The sequence below is a fragment of the Colobus angolensis genome, unplaced genomic scaffold (assembly GCF_000951035.1).
Source record: "Colobus angolensis palliatus isolate OR3802 unplaced genomic scaffold, Cang.pa_1.0 Scaffold19, whole genome shotgun sequence".
Lineage (NCBI taxonomy): Eukaryota > Metazoa > Chordata > Mammalia > Primates > Cercopithecidae > Colobus > Colobus angolensis.
In genome coordinates, this window is record NW_012115043.1 from 6,753,078 (window position 1) to 6,768,159 (window position 15,082).

At 48.4% G+C, this 15,082-nt stretch overlaps 2 protein-coding genes across 2 annotated transcripts in view; one reads left to right on the forward strand and one right to left on the reverse strand.

The window, feature by feature from the left end:
* The window catches only part of OAZ2 (ornithine decarboxylase antizyme 2), a 22,048-nt gene extending 13,520 nt beyond the window's left edge, over positions 1-8,528 (forward strand). The window contains 5 exon segments of the mRNA XM_011940407.1: positions 4,452-4,527; positions 4,529-4,609; positions 5,505-5,680; positions 6,943-7,028; positions 7,273-8,528. Of these exon segments, the coding sequence (XP_011795797.1) occupies positions 4,452-4,527; positions 4,529-4,609; positions 5,505-5,680; positions 6,943-7,028; positions 7,273-7,403 (550 nt within the window). The 3' untranslated portion in view covers positions 7,404-8,528.
* Positions 8,529-10,006: 1,478 nt separating this feature from the next.
* Positions 10,007-15,082, reverse strand: part of ZNF609 (zinc finger protein 609) — a 221,184-nt gene continuing 216,108 nt past the window's right edge. Inside the window, exons 8-9 of the mRNA XM_011940408.1 lie at positions 14,675-14,753; positions 10,007-14,370 (exon numbers count right to left, since the gene is read on the reverse strand). Coding sequence (XP_011795798.1) covers positions 14,680-14,753 — 74 coding nt within the window. The 3' untranslated portion in view covers positions 10,007-14,370; positions 14,675-14,679. The remainder of the gene's footprint in view (positions 14,371-14,674; positions 14,754-15,082) is intronic.

Sequence of the window (15,082 nt, forward strand, 5' to 3'; positions counted from 1 at the left end):
CAGAGTCTTGCTCTGTCACCCAGGCTGGAGTGCAGTGGTGCGATCTCAGCTCACTGCAGCCTCCGCCTCCCTGGTTCAAGCATTTCTCCTACCTCAGCCTCCCAAAGTGCTGGGATTACAGGCATGAGCCACCGTGCCCAGCCTGTTTCTTAAATCATCCTTTTGGTGGTTGAGATTAAACCATGCCTGTCCTCAAGTGGTGTGACCAGGAGATGAGGAAGGATTGGAAAAAGCTGGAGATAGGAGCCAGTTAGAAACAAGACTAAACTGAATATGAAACCCAACCTGGTTTGGATCTTAGGATAGGAATACTTGTGTTTAGAAGTCACTGTCTGTTGTGCTTAAATTCTTCCAGGATTCACTATTCCTAATGAGCTTGGTGGCGGATCTTTAATACCATTTGAACACTAAAGCGATTATTAGAAGAGAAGACCATTACTGGGTAATTTCATGCCCCTTAATGTCTTTAACTACCACATACGTACCCATCCGCCTTCCTTTCTCAATTCAGAAATGACAGTCAGGTTTTTTGGAAGAGAAGCAGTTTGCCATTCACAGCAAGTAACTAATAATAGATGCTTTATGTGGACGATGAAGATAATTATTGTGATCTACTGTCTACTAAGCTTATCCCAAACCCCAGCTGTTTCTTTTGGGGAACTGGAACTAGTTCCCAGAGCCGGGGCTTGAAACACCCCTTCACCCCCACTCACACACACACTCACTTTCCGGCACAGATTTATGGGGGAGGAGCAGACCCTCCAGGATCCTTGTATGTGAGAGTGGGGAAGTAAATGACATGTTACCATGGCGTAGATATCTTGCATTTATTTGAAGAGGAGAGAGATCAGGAAACCAGAAATATCACAAGCCCCACTGCTAAATATGAGTAGCTTAAAAAAAGAAATATCACAAGTTCATAGATTAGTGCTGGACACAGGGCAGGCCGGCTCCAGGGATTATTTCTAGGAAGACAAAGGGGATTATGGTCTAAAAACAATATCCTCACTTTATTCTCATAGTTTCAGTGAGTTGGCCCCATTGCTTCTGCTGTTTGCAAGTAAAAATTAGCTAAGAATCAAGATGGTAGCTGGAATGCAGGGCAGAGGTTGAACGTAGCTTGCTCATCTAAAGACCATTTGAGGAATAATTCCTTTGGAAGTAGGAGCCTGGCACCAGAATTCTAGAATTGCAAGGGCCTTGGTGATTGATAGGGTTATTTTGTGAACCTAATTAATTCTCCTCGTATACAAGATGATAATCTGTCTATCTCAGAGGGGTTTGCCCCATCTTTGGCTAACTCCACTGACCAATAGAAGCAAATCAGCTCTCTCCAGTGGCCCAGCCCTCCTCATGCCCCTGCAGGAACCTCAGCACAGACCAGAAGTAGTCACTGGAGAATGAGAAGGGAATCATATGATGTGGTGCATGTGTGTGCATTTGTTTGGGGAAACTCCCCCCCCCACCCCGCCTCCAACCCTTGTCTTATTTTTTCTAGTCTGGACACTTAACACATTGGAAGGCGGAATCACAATAGCTCATTGTCCCCAGCAGAAAATAACTCCTGTCCTTGAAAACAGTAGCATAGTCCTCTGTTAAGCCCTTTCTGTTTTTTTGTTTGTTTTTGTTTTTTTTTGAGACAGTTTTGCTTTTGTTGCCCAGGCTGGAGTGCAGTGGTGCGATCTTTGCTCACTGCAACCTCCACCTCCCAGGTTCAAGGGATTCTCCTGCCTCAGCCTGCTTAGTAGCTTGGATTACAGGCACACACCACCATGCCCAGCTAATTTTTGTATTTTCAGTAGAGATGGGGTTTCACCATGTTGGCCAGGCTGGTCTCAAACTCCTGACCTCAGGTGATCCACCCACCTCTGCCTCCCAAACTGCTGAGATTACAGGTGTGAGCCACCACGCCTGGCCATTTTTGTTTTGAGCTGAAGTTTCACTCTATCACCCAGGCTGGAGTGCAGTGGCACAATCTTAGCTCACTGCAGCCTCCGCCTCCCAGGGTCAAGCGATTCTCCTGCGTCAGCCTCCTGAGTAGCTGGGTCTACAGGTGCACACCACCACACCTGGCTAAATTTTTTTTTTTTGTTTTTAGTAGAGATGGGGTTTCACCATATTGGCCAGGCTGCTCTCAAACTCCTGACCTCAAGTGATCCACCCGCCTCAGTCTCCCAAAGTGTTGGGATTACAGGCGTGAGCCACCGCGCCCAATTCAGCCCTTTCTGTTAACAGCTGTTGGTGAGGCCAAGAGTGGAGGAGGTGAGGATGACCTGAGGTTTTCCAGAGGAGGGAAGAGGTGGATATGTGGTTACAGCCCTAGATTTTTTTTTTTTTGAGGAGTCTGGCTCTGTCACCCAGGCTAGAGTGCAGTGGCGCAATCTCAGCTAACTGCAGCCTCCACCTCCTGGGTTCAATAAATTCTTCTGCCTCAGCCTTTTGAATACCTGGGATTACAGGCGCCTGCCACCACACCCAGCTAATTTTTGTACTTTTAGTAGAGATGGGGTTTCGCCATGTTGGCCAGGCTGGTCTTGAACTCCTGAGCTCAAGTGATCCTCCCTCTTTGGCCTCCCAAAGTGCACCCCTAGATAATGACGCTGCTCCTCACCCATGGACACTTTTGTGGGAAATCCATTTCTCAAAGAAATTTCCAAGTATACTTGTAGGCCTCCATTTGAAATCTTTGAGAGAACAGACCCTAGGAGCTAAGCAGTGATGGATTTGGACTTCCATTTTCAGCTGGAGTGCAGATACAGTTCTGCTAATAGGACTGCCCCTTCGGTTACTGTACCATTGCCATGTTAGGTGTGAGTTTTTTGTTGTTCTTCATTTAGGAGAGTCCAAAATTGGCATGCCATGCTATATAAAGCAAAGGACAGTGTGAAGAATAGTTACCTCACACCATTTTACAGTGGCTTTCAGGGGGAAAAAAACTCTGATTTACAGCATCTGGGGACTTTTGCAGTGTCAATACTCCTCCTCTGGCCAATTCAAGCTACCAACATGACATCATTAAACACATATTTTGGAAGAGATGTGCACGATTGTGTGAGCTGGCCCCAGCACACCACTGCAGTACCCCCATATGTGTCCACTTCCACTGCATTCCAGCTGCTCTGAGGCTGATGTGTGGTGGCTGGGGAACAGGCCTGTTGCTGAGTCGTGGTGTGTACACGCACACACAATTTACCTCTTTCTCTGCTTCACTTGGCCCTTGGCCTAGGGAATGAACTACATCTCAGCCTAAGGAACCAATAAATTGGATTCAAAGACCGTTGAGCAGATCTACAGCCCTGTTGGGTCCATCCGAAAATCAAGGTGGCCAGTAAGGTGACAGGGAGCTCCTTTAGGAGCCTTTTACCTGCTACAATCTGTCTGATTATTGGATTCTTTACTCAGGTCATAGCATGTATCCTCTCCCAGCACATACCCTGCACCCAGCACATCTGAGTGTCTGTTCTGACCACATCACTATTACCTGACCTCCCATGCTCAGGTCACAAAAGGATGAGCAAAGAAGGGCAAGAAGGCCCCGCATTTGGTGGCATACCAGGGGCAAATCAGGTATCACAGTATTCTATGTACTATTGTGTACCTCTGCTCTGGGAGCTAAATCCCTGGATTTAGTTTTATTCTTAACCGTTAAGGAATTTAGTTAAATGATTTCTCACTCCAGCCGGGTGTGGTGGCTCATGCTTGTAATCCCAGCGCTTTGGGAGGTTGAGGCCGGCGGATGACTGGAGGTCAGCGTTCGAGACCAGCCTGACCAACATGGTGAAACCCCGTCTCTACTAAAAAATACAAAATCAGCCAGGCGTGGTGACACATGCCTGTAATCCCAGCTACTTGGGAAGCTGAGGCAGGAGAATCACTTGAACCTGGGAGGCGGAGGTTGCAGTGAGCCAGGTTCGCGCCAGCTTGGCCTTTTTGAGACTCCTTCCCCATGCCTCTGCAACACGGTGGGTTCCCCCTAAGACAGCAGCATAGTTCTGGAAGCTGAAGCCCACAGGGCTGGGGCAGTTGGGGAGCCTTCATAAGCCTTCCCTTGTTTAGAGCGAGCCGGGATGGGTGGGGGTGGGATTTGAGTTATACCTTTACATCTTGGCCGGGCGCTGTGGCTTACGTCTATAGTCCTAGCACTTTGGGAGGCTGAGGTGGATGGATCACGAGGTCAGGAGTTCGAGACCAGCCTGGTCAACATGGTGAAACCCCATCTCTACTAAAAATACAAAAATTAGCTGGGTATGGTGGCATGCGCCTGTAGTCCCAGCTCCTCGGGAGGCTGAGGCAGAAGAATTGCTTGAGCTTGGGAGGTAGAGGTTGCAGTGAGCCAAGATCATGCCATTGCACTCCAGTCTGGGCGACAGAGTGAGACTCCGCCTCAAAAAAAAAAAAAAAAAATCTTCAAGTCTTGGTGTTTACTGTCTCACTCTCTCTGTCTCTTACAGTAGTATTTTGCCTTTGAGTAACTGTCCCCAGCTCCAGTGCTGCAGGCACATTGTTCCAGGGCCTCTGTGGTGCTCCTGATGCCCCTCACCCACTGTCGAAGATCCCCGGTGGGCGAGGGGGCGGCAGGGATCCTTCTCTCTCAGCTCTAATATATAAGGTAAGGAGGACCCTGGGATGGAAGGCTGGGGATGGAGCCTTCTCAGACTCCACTGAGCTGCTGCTCAAGGGCGGTAATCATTTTCTGTAGTCCTCTGGCTCTTAGCCTAGGCCAGTGGGGGTACTGTGAAGGACTCTTTCAGCTGAGGCTGTTGCATGGCTTATTGGGAATACTAGAGGAAAGATAACAGCACCATTTGTTGCCTTTTAATCTGCTGTAATTGAGGCCCAGAAGTTAGTTTAGCTTCTCACTAAGACTGGGATGGAAGGTTGGCAGGGTAGCTGAATTCTGGGCTTTAGAGATTGTGCCCAAGGGAGGTAACACGGAAGATAACACGGACCCTACAGTCCACTTGGAATCAGACTTTGGCTGACTGGGGCTCTAGCCAAACCCTCACACATATCCTCATTTGTTTTTGATGTTTCCCTTTCTGACAGGGAAGGAAAAGAACATGGTGTTGGGGGAAAGTGTGGGCTTTCGAGTCAGGGAGACCTGGGTTTGAATCTCATCTCTGCCATTCACTGTCTTTGGAGCCTCGGGTCAGTTGCTTCATTATTCTCAGACTTAAAGTGGAGTTGTTAATTACCATCTGAAGTGCTTGTCATGGTGATAAAGGTAATATATGGGACAGCACTTTGTACTTGGCACCTAGTGGACAATTGGTAAATATTTCCCTTCCTACCTTGCTAGCTTTTACTACCATCAGCTGGTCTTAGTGCCTGGTAAGTGACAGCTCCTTTTAGCCATCATGACACTCTGCATTTTCAGCATGGCCTCTATCCCACGCTACCCTGAGACTGGCCTAAGGGGACTCCCGGCATTGCCTAGATTAGGGAGTGGATGATATGGCCAGAAGCAGTAGTGACCTGGTCCTCTGCCCTGCTTTCCTTCCCAGGACGAGAAGCTCACTGTGACCCAGGACCTCCCTGTGAATGATGGAAAACCTCACATCGTCCACTTCCAGTATGAGGTCACCGAGGTGAAGGTCTCTTCTTGGGATGCAGTCCTGTCCAGCCAGAGCCTGTTTGTAGAAATCCCAGATGGATTATTAGCTGATGGGAGCAAAGAAGGGTAAAGAGCCAAATGCTGGGGAAGGGAAAGGAGTTCCCATTCCAGAGAAGAGTATATGTTTACTGCGGGTAACAGAATTGTAGGGGAGTCTGTGCCTTCTCCCTTAGCTCTAGACTCCCCAAGCAGATACCGTTTTGTAACAGGTTATTTTTAGCCAGTAAGACAGGCCTGCTCTAGGTTATAATTAAAGCAGATTGTTATCACATTAACCAAATGCCTGCCGGTTAATTGCCCCATGGTTCACTCTTCCCAGCAGACACTAAATCCCCCTTTAGCTACACAGTGGTGTAGTTTAAAAGGCCAGGAAGCAAAGAGAAGTACTTAGGCCCATTACCACCTTCCTAGACCTCCCCCCTCCCATTCACACCCCACCCAGGAAGCTCAGAGGTAAGTGGGATTTCATTGGATTGGGCAAAGACCCTCCAAGCGGCCGGGAAGCTCAGAGGTAAGTGGGATTTCATTGGGTCGGGCAGACTCTCCAAGAGGCCAAGATGTGTAAGAAATGTCCTAGGGACAGAGTTCCTGAGTAGTCCCAGCCTCTTTAGAAAATCCTTTTAGGCTGTGTTAGAGCCCAGAGTGTCCCTGTCAGTGGCAGGTGATCATATTGAACTTGGCAATCTGGCCGACACCTGAAGAACTGGGTTTTCTTTCTAGGCCCCAAACTCTGTCTTGTGAACAACATTACTTAAGATGGGTAGTGTTACTTTCAGATGAACAACTCCCATTACAGGAAAAGTCAATAACATTTTTCTCAGGTGCTGTGGCTTTTTTTTTTTTTTTTCTGAATGCAAGGCTCTTGAGGTCTTGACATAGGAATCTTCCTCCTGGAGCTTCTGCATTTTTTTTTTTTTTTTTTTTTGAGACAGTCTCGCTTTGTTGCCCAGGCTGGAGTGCAGTGGCACAATCTCGGCTCACTGCAAGCTCCGTGTCCTGGGTTCATGCCATTCTCCTGCCTCAGCCTCCAGAGTAGCTGGGACTACAGGCGCCCACCACCATGCCCAGCTAATTTTTTGTATTTTTAGTAGAGGTGGGGTTTCACTGTGTTAGCCAGGATGGTCTTGATCTCCTGACCTCGTGATCTACTCACCTCGGCCTCCCAAAGTGCTGAGATTACAGGCGTGAGCCCCGCCCGGAGCTTCTGCATTTATACTGCTGGTTGTAGGCCTCAGAAAAGCCTTTGGGTTGGTGGGGGTGGGGTGTGAATGGGAGGGAGGTCTAGGAAGGTGGCGATGGGCCTCAGTACTTCTCTTTGCTTCCTGCAGATTGTTAGCACTGCTAGAGTTTGCTGAAGAGAAGATGAAAGTGAACTATGTCTTCATCTGCTTCAGGAAGGGCCGAGAAGACAGAGGTGAGGAGTCAGAGCAGCCTGAGCCTTATAGCCCAGACAGTGGGGCCTGGGGGAGAGAAGGGAGCACCTCCACGATGAGGTGGGACTCTTGAATTTGCCTTTCAAACCCTGGGAAATCATGGCGGGAGGGCAAGTGCCCAAGGGGTTAGTAAAAGCCTGGTGCTTATTTGTTCCATCTTTGGGGTTTTGATTTCAGCCTACCCTGTGTTTCTCATCAGACTTTTTAACACTCTGTCTTCTGCAGCTCCACTCTTGAAGACCTTCAGCTTCTTGGGCTTTGAGATTGTACGTCCAGGCCATCCCTGTGTCCCCTCTCGGCCAGATGTGATGTTCATGGTTTATCCCCTGGACCAGAACTTGTCCGATGAGGACTAATAGTCATAGAGGATGCTTTGCCCAAGAGCCACAGTGGGGGAAGAGGGGAAGTTAGGCAGCCCTGGGACAGACGAGAGGGCTCCTCGCTGTCTAGGAAAGGACACTGAGGGGCTCAGGATGAGGGTTGCCTGTTGTGTTCTCGGAGTTGACTCGTTGAAATTGTTTTCCATAAAGAACAGTATAAACACATTATTCACATGTAATCACCAATAGTAAATGAAGATGTTTATGAACTGGCATTAGAAGCTTTTTAAACTGCGCTGTGTGATGTGTTCTATCTAGCCTAGGGGAGGACATTGCCTAGAGGGGGAGGGACTGTCAGGGTTCAGGGGCATGGCCTGGAGGGCTGGTGGGCAGCACTGTCAGGCTCAGGTTTCCCTGCTGTTGGCTTTCTGTTTTGGTTATTAAGACTATGTATTTTCTTTCTTTGCTTCCTGTCTCCCCAGGGACTCCTGAGTATAGGCTTTTCAGTCCCTGGGCAGTGTCCTTGAGTTGTTTTTTGACACTCTTACCTGGGCTTCTCTGTGTGCATTTGTGTCTGGCCTGGAGTAAGCAGGTCAGACCCCTCCTTCTTTACAGCTTAGTGTTATTCTGGCATTTGGTTAAGCTGGCTTAATCTGTTTAATGTTATCAGTACATTTTAAATAGGGGCATTGAAATTTATTCCCACCACCAGGGCTTTTTAGGGGGATGCCTGGGCCATAAAAACACTAGCCAAACTCTAATTCTCAAATCACTGCCAGGAGTTACTGCTCCTGGCTGCAGGCCCAGGCCCCAAGGTCTCCTTCCTGGGGTCACAAAGAGCAGAGAGGAAGAGGAATATATAGCAACTCAGGGCCTGGGAATTGTGGGGGAATCTGTTCTTAGGGACTGGATGCCTCTGGCTGGCTGAGTATAGCACTAGCTGCCTCCCCACCAGGTTCTGAGTAGTGCCTGAGACCCTGCTCTGCAGGGCCTAGGGTAGCGCTGGGAGTGTAGAAGTGGCCTGCCCTTAACTGTTTTCACTAAACAGATTTTTCTAAGGGGAGAGGAAGTGGGAAGAGATCTAGATTTGGTGAGGGGGACAGGGATGTCAGGGAGGCAAGTGTGTTGTGTTACTGTGTCAATAAACTGATTTAAAGTTGTGGTTGGTCTATTCTTTATTTCTGAACTAGGACCAACTCCCTACCAAACTGTTTTGAGTCCAGAGCCTAATAGAGGTGTGGTGCGTGCTCCTTGGGAAAAAAGGCTGTAGTGTAGGAGGACAGATAAACTGGCCCAGGTCTCTGGGGCCATATTACACTGTGAAATGCAGGGTTGCTAGGAGTCTGAGACTCACTGCCAGAGCCCCCTGGAGAGACAGATGTGTACACATCAGCTTCATCTCGGAGAGGCTATACCCAAGATCTAATCTGCTCTTAGCTCTTCCTTTTCTATAAAAGGCTGGGGAGGTTGGGTCCTGAAACTGGGTTTTGGCGCATGGAGCTCCTGACATTCCCATTCCTGAGGTCTTTGAAGGGTGCAGCACACACCTTCCCTATTCTAGTTCTCTCCTTTTGGAGCTCAGTGTCCTAAGGTGTGGTTTCCAGTCCCCCACACAACAGCCTGATGAATAAGCTCTCAGTGGCACCCGGGGGGATGGAATCCTCCTCACCACAGTTTTTTAAATTTCACAAGGATTTACTAGGACTTTTTTTCTTTTGCTTCTGTTTTGCCAAGTGAAGGGCATGTTCTTCCACCTCCTACATTTTTGCAACTGTCTACTGTTAAGCTGTGGCTCTCACATGGCTCTTTATGGAGCCTGCTTGTGTTTTCACTGTGGGCCAAGTAATTAATCTTGGACTCTTTAACTTGTATTCATTAAAAGTAATGAGCTCCACTCCCAAGTTTTTTTTTTTTTTAAAGATGGAATCTCACTCTGTTGCCCAGGCTGGAGTACAGTGGTGTAATCTTGGCTCACTGCAACCTCTGCCTCCTGGGTTCAAGTGATTCTCCTGCCTCAGGCTCCTGACTAGCTGGGATTACAGGTGCCCACCATCGCACCCAGCTAATTTTTTGTATTTTCAGTAGAGATGGGGTTTTGCCATGTTGCCCAGGCTGGTCTCGAACTCCTGGCCTCAAGTGATTCACACGCCTCAGCCTCCCAAAGTGTTGGGATTATAGGCGTGAGCCACTGTGCCTGGCAGGTGTTATTAGAGCAAGTCTGGGACTACAGACATTCAGTCGAAATCAGATGTCCCCCACTGGGCAGGTAATTCCTAAAGGCAGCTGGCAGTTTAGGATGCAGATACTAAACTCAAACACAAGGAATTTACAAGACAGATGAAAAAGAACCAATACAAAACCCAGTCCCTTACTTTTTCCCAAGAAACCTGCTTGAGATTCTGCTGCCACCTATTGGTGGTTCCTCTTCAATACAGCTAGAGTCAGAAAGGCTAAATTGGAAACCCAAGCACCCAGTGGAAGATTCTCCTTTTCAAAAAAAACTTTTGTTATTGAAGACCACTGACAGGAAAGAAATATGGTACCCAAAAGGCTGCACTACAGTTTAAAAAGCAACTTAGAAGGTAGAATATTTTGGGGGTGGGGTGGGAGTGGAGTGTGAAAGGCAAACTAAGTCTAAATTTAAGAACAGGGACTTTAAAAACTTTATTCAATAAATACAACAAATAATTTAAAAATATACTTCAATTCCAAAGCCAATTAAGAAGAGGAAGTAGAGAGGGGAAAAAGGGGGGAGGAGGAAGGTAGAGGAAAAGAGAAAGAGGCCAAACAATGGTTTGGTTGGGCTGTGTTTCAGAGTGTACCACCCTTTAAAATTCTGATCAAATACTCTTGACCCATAAACCCTTAGCCCTTGTTCTGATGGGGTAGCCACAGAGTCCACCAGCTGGGAATCATCCACTGAGCTCTGGATCAGAGCATTCTAGAGGCTGGAATGTAGGGGGAGTTTTAGGGGTAGTTTCCTGGTCATTCCTAAAACCATCTGTCCTAACTCCCAGGCAGGTTTAAATAGTGCAAACTCTTAGGCAGAGAGCTCCCAGCTGCATAGTTTCACAGGTGAGTTTCCCAAGCCAGGGCCTCCAGGAAACAGGTCCCAGAGTACCCAGCGGTCCAAAGTCACTTCGGTGAATGGAATCTAAAGGTGAAGAGAGGGGAGGCCAGGGCACAAGAGTAAAGCTCCTGGGCTAAGCCACTGGCCAAGCTAGAAAACAATGCTGGGCAGAAAAGGGTTACAAGGCAGGTAGTCTGGACACTGGATTCAACAACTTGCCATCAGCCAGGGAAAGTGAAGCTGAGGATGCATATGGAGCAGGGCCAGGAAGATCAGGAAAGCTGAGGGAGAACAGGAAAGTTGGGAGGAAGGAAGAGGCAGCTCAGCAGCAAACTCCAGGAGAAATAACCAGCAGCCCTCACAGATTTGTGATTGTCTCTTAAAAAGATTTATTTTCTCTTCTTGCCTGAATGTACAAAGGCAAAAAGAGTACAGTTTGTATATATATATATTTATATATATATATAAAAAAACAAGGAACTTGGTAATGTACACTTTACAGAAGGGAAGAATCAGGAAGACTGAAATTAAATCCAACAGAGCAACGCCAATGGAACAAAATCTATGAACAGCAACACTGCCCCTCCAGCCCGGGCCTCCAGCTCGCCCCAACCTGCTCCCAGTGGGAGGGCTGAGCACCAAGGCAAGCGGGTGGGCTGGGGCAGGAGGGGCTGGGGACAGGGCCTGGGAGGGGCTTGATCCCAGGAGGGCCCCATGGTAGGAGATCACTGGAAAGCTTCCTGGGATTTCCAAATAATAAAACAAACAACAAAGGCCCAGAATTACGGGGCCAACTAGCTGCCCAGTTGCATCTTGGGGGCATCAGAGTAGACAAGGGGATGGTAGAGGGTATACGGGATAAGTAACATGGGTGGCCTCAAAACCTGTATACAATACTTTCCTAGCCCTCTGCAGTCTTCACTCGCAACTCTCTAAGTCCTCCCATGGCCCCTTGAAACCTGGAAAGAAGAGACTCAAGAAATCACCATTTCATTTCATAGGGTGCCCTCTTACCCTTCTAAACGTGTGGTTCTTTGACCTTGTGATGTGTGGAGAGAGTTGGGTAAGAGAAGGAAATTTCATACATGTACATGTACAACGCAGGAAAAGGGGATGAAGGAAACTGCCATACCTTAAAATGAGGAAGTAGTTGATGTGGATCCTAAACAGCAGCTCTCCAAGCCTTGCCTGATCTATCTGGGGATGAGGCCCCCTCTCTCTTCAGCTTCTCCTCGATGGGAAGCCCAGTGAGCAATGTCTGTGAGGGCCTGGGCAGGGGTGGCTCAGAGACAGGCTTGGTCTGGTGGTCTTGGGCCTTGGTAGCAAATTTTTCCAGCCTTTCTTTGTGGGGTGGGATAGGATGGGGATCCCTGCTGAGCATCTCATCCCTCTGACTAGATCATGGATGCCACAGGTAGCTCCCACCTGTGTTTCTCCTCCCCATGTAGAGGTGGACAGCAAATCTTTCACTTAGCACTTGTCAAGAATCTCCACAGCTGCTGCTTCATGTTATTTTGGAGGGAAGACTAGGCCTGGCAAGCATCAGGATCTGCCATTGTGGCTTTCACCTGCTCTTCTGAGCAGCTCCTACTCTTCAGGGGAGACTTGGATATGAGGATCAAAGAGCCAAATGTTTAAGAAGAAAATTTAAAAAGGAAAAGAAAAACCTGTTCTCTTCTGGAGAACCCAAGGCTGCCCAGCTAATACAGAAGTTCATCCTCTGTTACAGAACGAGTGGAAAGGGCAGGAATGCAGGGCCATACCTGCCCAATGCAAAAGAAAATTACTCCAAACAGTTTCTTTACAATATGTACAGAGTATGCCGCAGGCCAGTGCCACAGATACAAAACACACAACAATATTTTAAAACAAACAGGAACAGAGAGGGGCCCTTGGCTCCACCTCACAGGAGCTCCAGGAGGGCATAATCAGGCCGAAATTCAGTCACCCTCTTGGTTGAGGTGACTCAGGTGAGGTGGGGTGAAGGTGTCTGCACTAGCTACTTCCATGGAGGAAAGGGAGGTCACTGCTCAGAGCACTGCCCACGAGGGCAGCAGGAGGCAGAAGGAATATGATGGGTATGAGGGAGATTGTTTTGGGGCCCTGCCAAGAGGTCTAAAACAATGGTTTTTGGGGAGGGCTCAGAACCCAACTTGAACAAAAACGAGGACGTAGACACCTAGGGGAAAGGCCTGTAGATCAGAGGGGATCCTCTTGAGCAGATGGTGACCCTAAGCCTCTCATGTGTAGGGTTCCAGGGTCCTTAGAAATCAAGTACTACTGGGCATTGTGCTTACTGTCCCGTTTCCCATTCTCCAAACTGAGTCGGAGCAGTTCCGGCTCCTAGTCATTTTTGGCACTCTGGTCACACACTCCCTTTTCCAGCCTGCGCTGGTGTCTGTCAGTCTTTACCTCTCTCAATCCAGAGGGTCATGGAAAGATAGGAGGGGAGAATGGAGGGATGATACCTCAAAAGCCAAGTAAGCTAAAGCTCCCCACACCTTGGGGAAGACATGACTCCAATAAAGCTACCAAATCATCCTCACTTTCCCAGTACAAAGAGCATAAAGCTTCCATTGGGAGACTGCATTTCTAAGGAGAGCAGAGAAATGTTGGCTGCCTCAAAGCACAGCTCCACTGAGTACATTCTGAGACTCTAATAAGTAATGGCTTGGATGTGTTATCTCAGGGTCTAAGGAACAAATAACCTCCCACGGCCAGTGGCCCCTCAAACAAAATACGTGTTACCAAGAAACACAGCTTATATTGGCCCACAAGGAAGTTATAGACTGAACTATATAAAATCATGTACTTGTAGACAGAGGAATTGGGCTGTATACATTTGTGGCCCCAAATGAGGAAGATATCAGATGGCTAGATGACAGTACATCTCCAAGAACTGCTGGGTGCTCCCAGGGGCTGCCTTCTGGGCCTTGCCCTAAGGTGACCTGGCAGACTCCAAGGTTCCCCATGCTGGGGAGAATACTAGTTTATCTGCCTGAGGCTTAAGAGCCAAGCAGTGGAAAAGAAGAGGCAAGACCAGTGTGGGGATCCCCCTGGGAAAGGCACCAAGGGGTTAGGAGGGAAGGGAAAAGGGCAAGGAGTTGGGGAATAAGAAGCAGCAGGACTTAGTGGGGACGCAGGTTCTACTTCACAGATGCCATTCATGCTCCAGCACCAGCTTGCTCCCAGTGTCCCTGGGGAGCCCTGTGCTGGTGGTGGAACCCCTGCCCCCTGCCTCACAGGCAGCTCAAGGCCATATTGGGGCAGATGCCTTGGTCTTCCTTTCCAGGCTAGGTTGTGAGCGTTTACATGTGCTCATGTAAATGGGGAGAAGTCTCCACATTTGAAGACCTTGTTTTCACAATTACGTAGAAAACAACCCCCAATTTCTTTCCTGAGATTCTAGTTCCTCCACATGCTGCCAATTCCCAGGGTGCAAAGCACTAGGGAGATGCAGAATCTGGTGATGGTGGTAATGATGGTGAGGGGTATGGCTGCTGTGCTGTCTTCAGACCTTACCCAGTGCTTGGGGGTGGGGGTCCCTCCCTGGTGGGCAGGGGGGCTGGTACTGCTCTGGCAGCAGACCAAGGGCTTGGGGAACAGAGCGGTGGCTTCTCTGGGCTGAGGCCATGTTCCCCTGGTTGCTATCCGTGCCTTCATCTCCACAGAGGCCACAACAGTCATGACTGTGGCTGAGAGAATAAATATTTTTGCTAAGTACCAGCTCTCCAGCTCCTGAGGAAGATGGAGGGTCAGGTAGTCCGGAGGTCTGGTGGAGGTGAGATAGCCAAGGGTCTGCCTTCAGTCATGGAGGAAACGGCAAACAGGATGACCAACACCATTTAACTGATGTCTAAATGGCACCTTCAGCACCTCCTTGGGTGAGCCAGTCCGGGCCCATGAAGCTGATTTTATCCGGGCACTTGATGTCTGCAAGGGAAACATGGACAGATAACCAGGCACTCAGCCTGTTGGTAAAACAACCACAAGGTGGCACTCCAAGAAAATGAACTGCAGGAGTGGCCAGTACTGGTCCCTAGGGGACACTGTGTTCCACAGGTCCTCTCAGAGGCACATGGCTTCATGGGAGACTCTTGTACAAGAGGCTTGGCCAGGGTTCTATGGATTCCAGACCGCTGACCCCTCATAGCTATTCCTCACCTAGGGATTCTGTGATCCAGGTAGCAACTCTCCCAGCTTTACGTGTTGCCCCAAATTAACAAAAGTTACTTACCATTCTCACCTCCTGGGGGGTGGGTAGAGTGAGGGAGTTGAGCCTTGTTGGCTGGCAACAATGGCTGTAGAAGAAAGCCCTGAGTGAGCAGGAGAACATGTTAGTGCAGCACTCATAGAAACCTTCCATTAACCATTTTCCCTGAGTTTTGGGGTGCTGACAGAAAAAAAAATCTGATACTCAGCCAGATATATTTGCTGAAGATAGATAATAAGGCTGTATTTCTCAGCTGATTGTTTCTCTTTGCCTTTGGGGAACACCTGTTCCATATTCTTCTGAATATCAAGGCTAGTATTCTGGAGGAATTTAAGAGTTCCCAAACTCCAAGGGAGGAATAAATATCATATGCTTTAATGACAGCAGGAGGTTAGGACTGTGCGCAGATTAGAAGCTCAAAAAAAAAAAAAA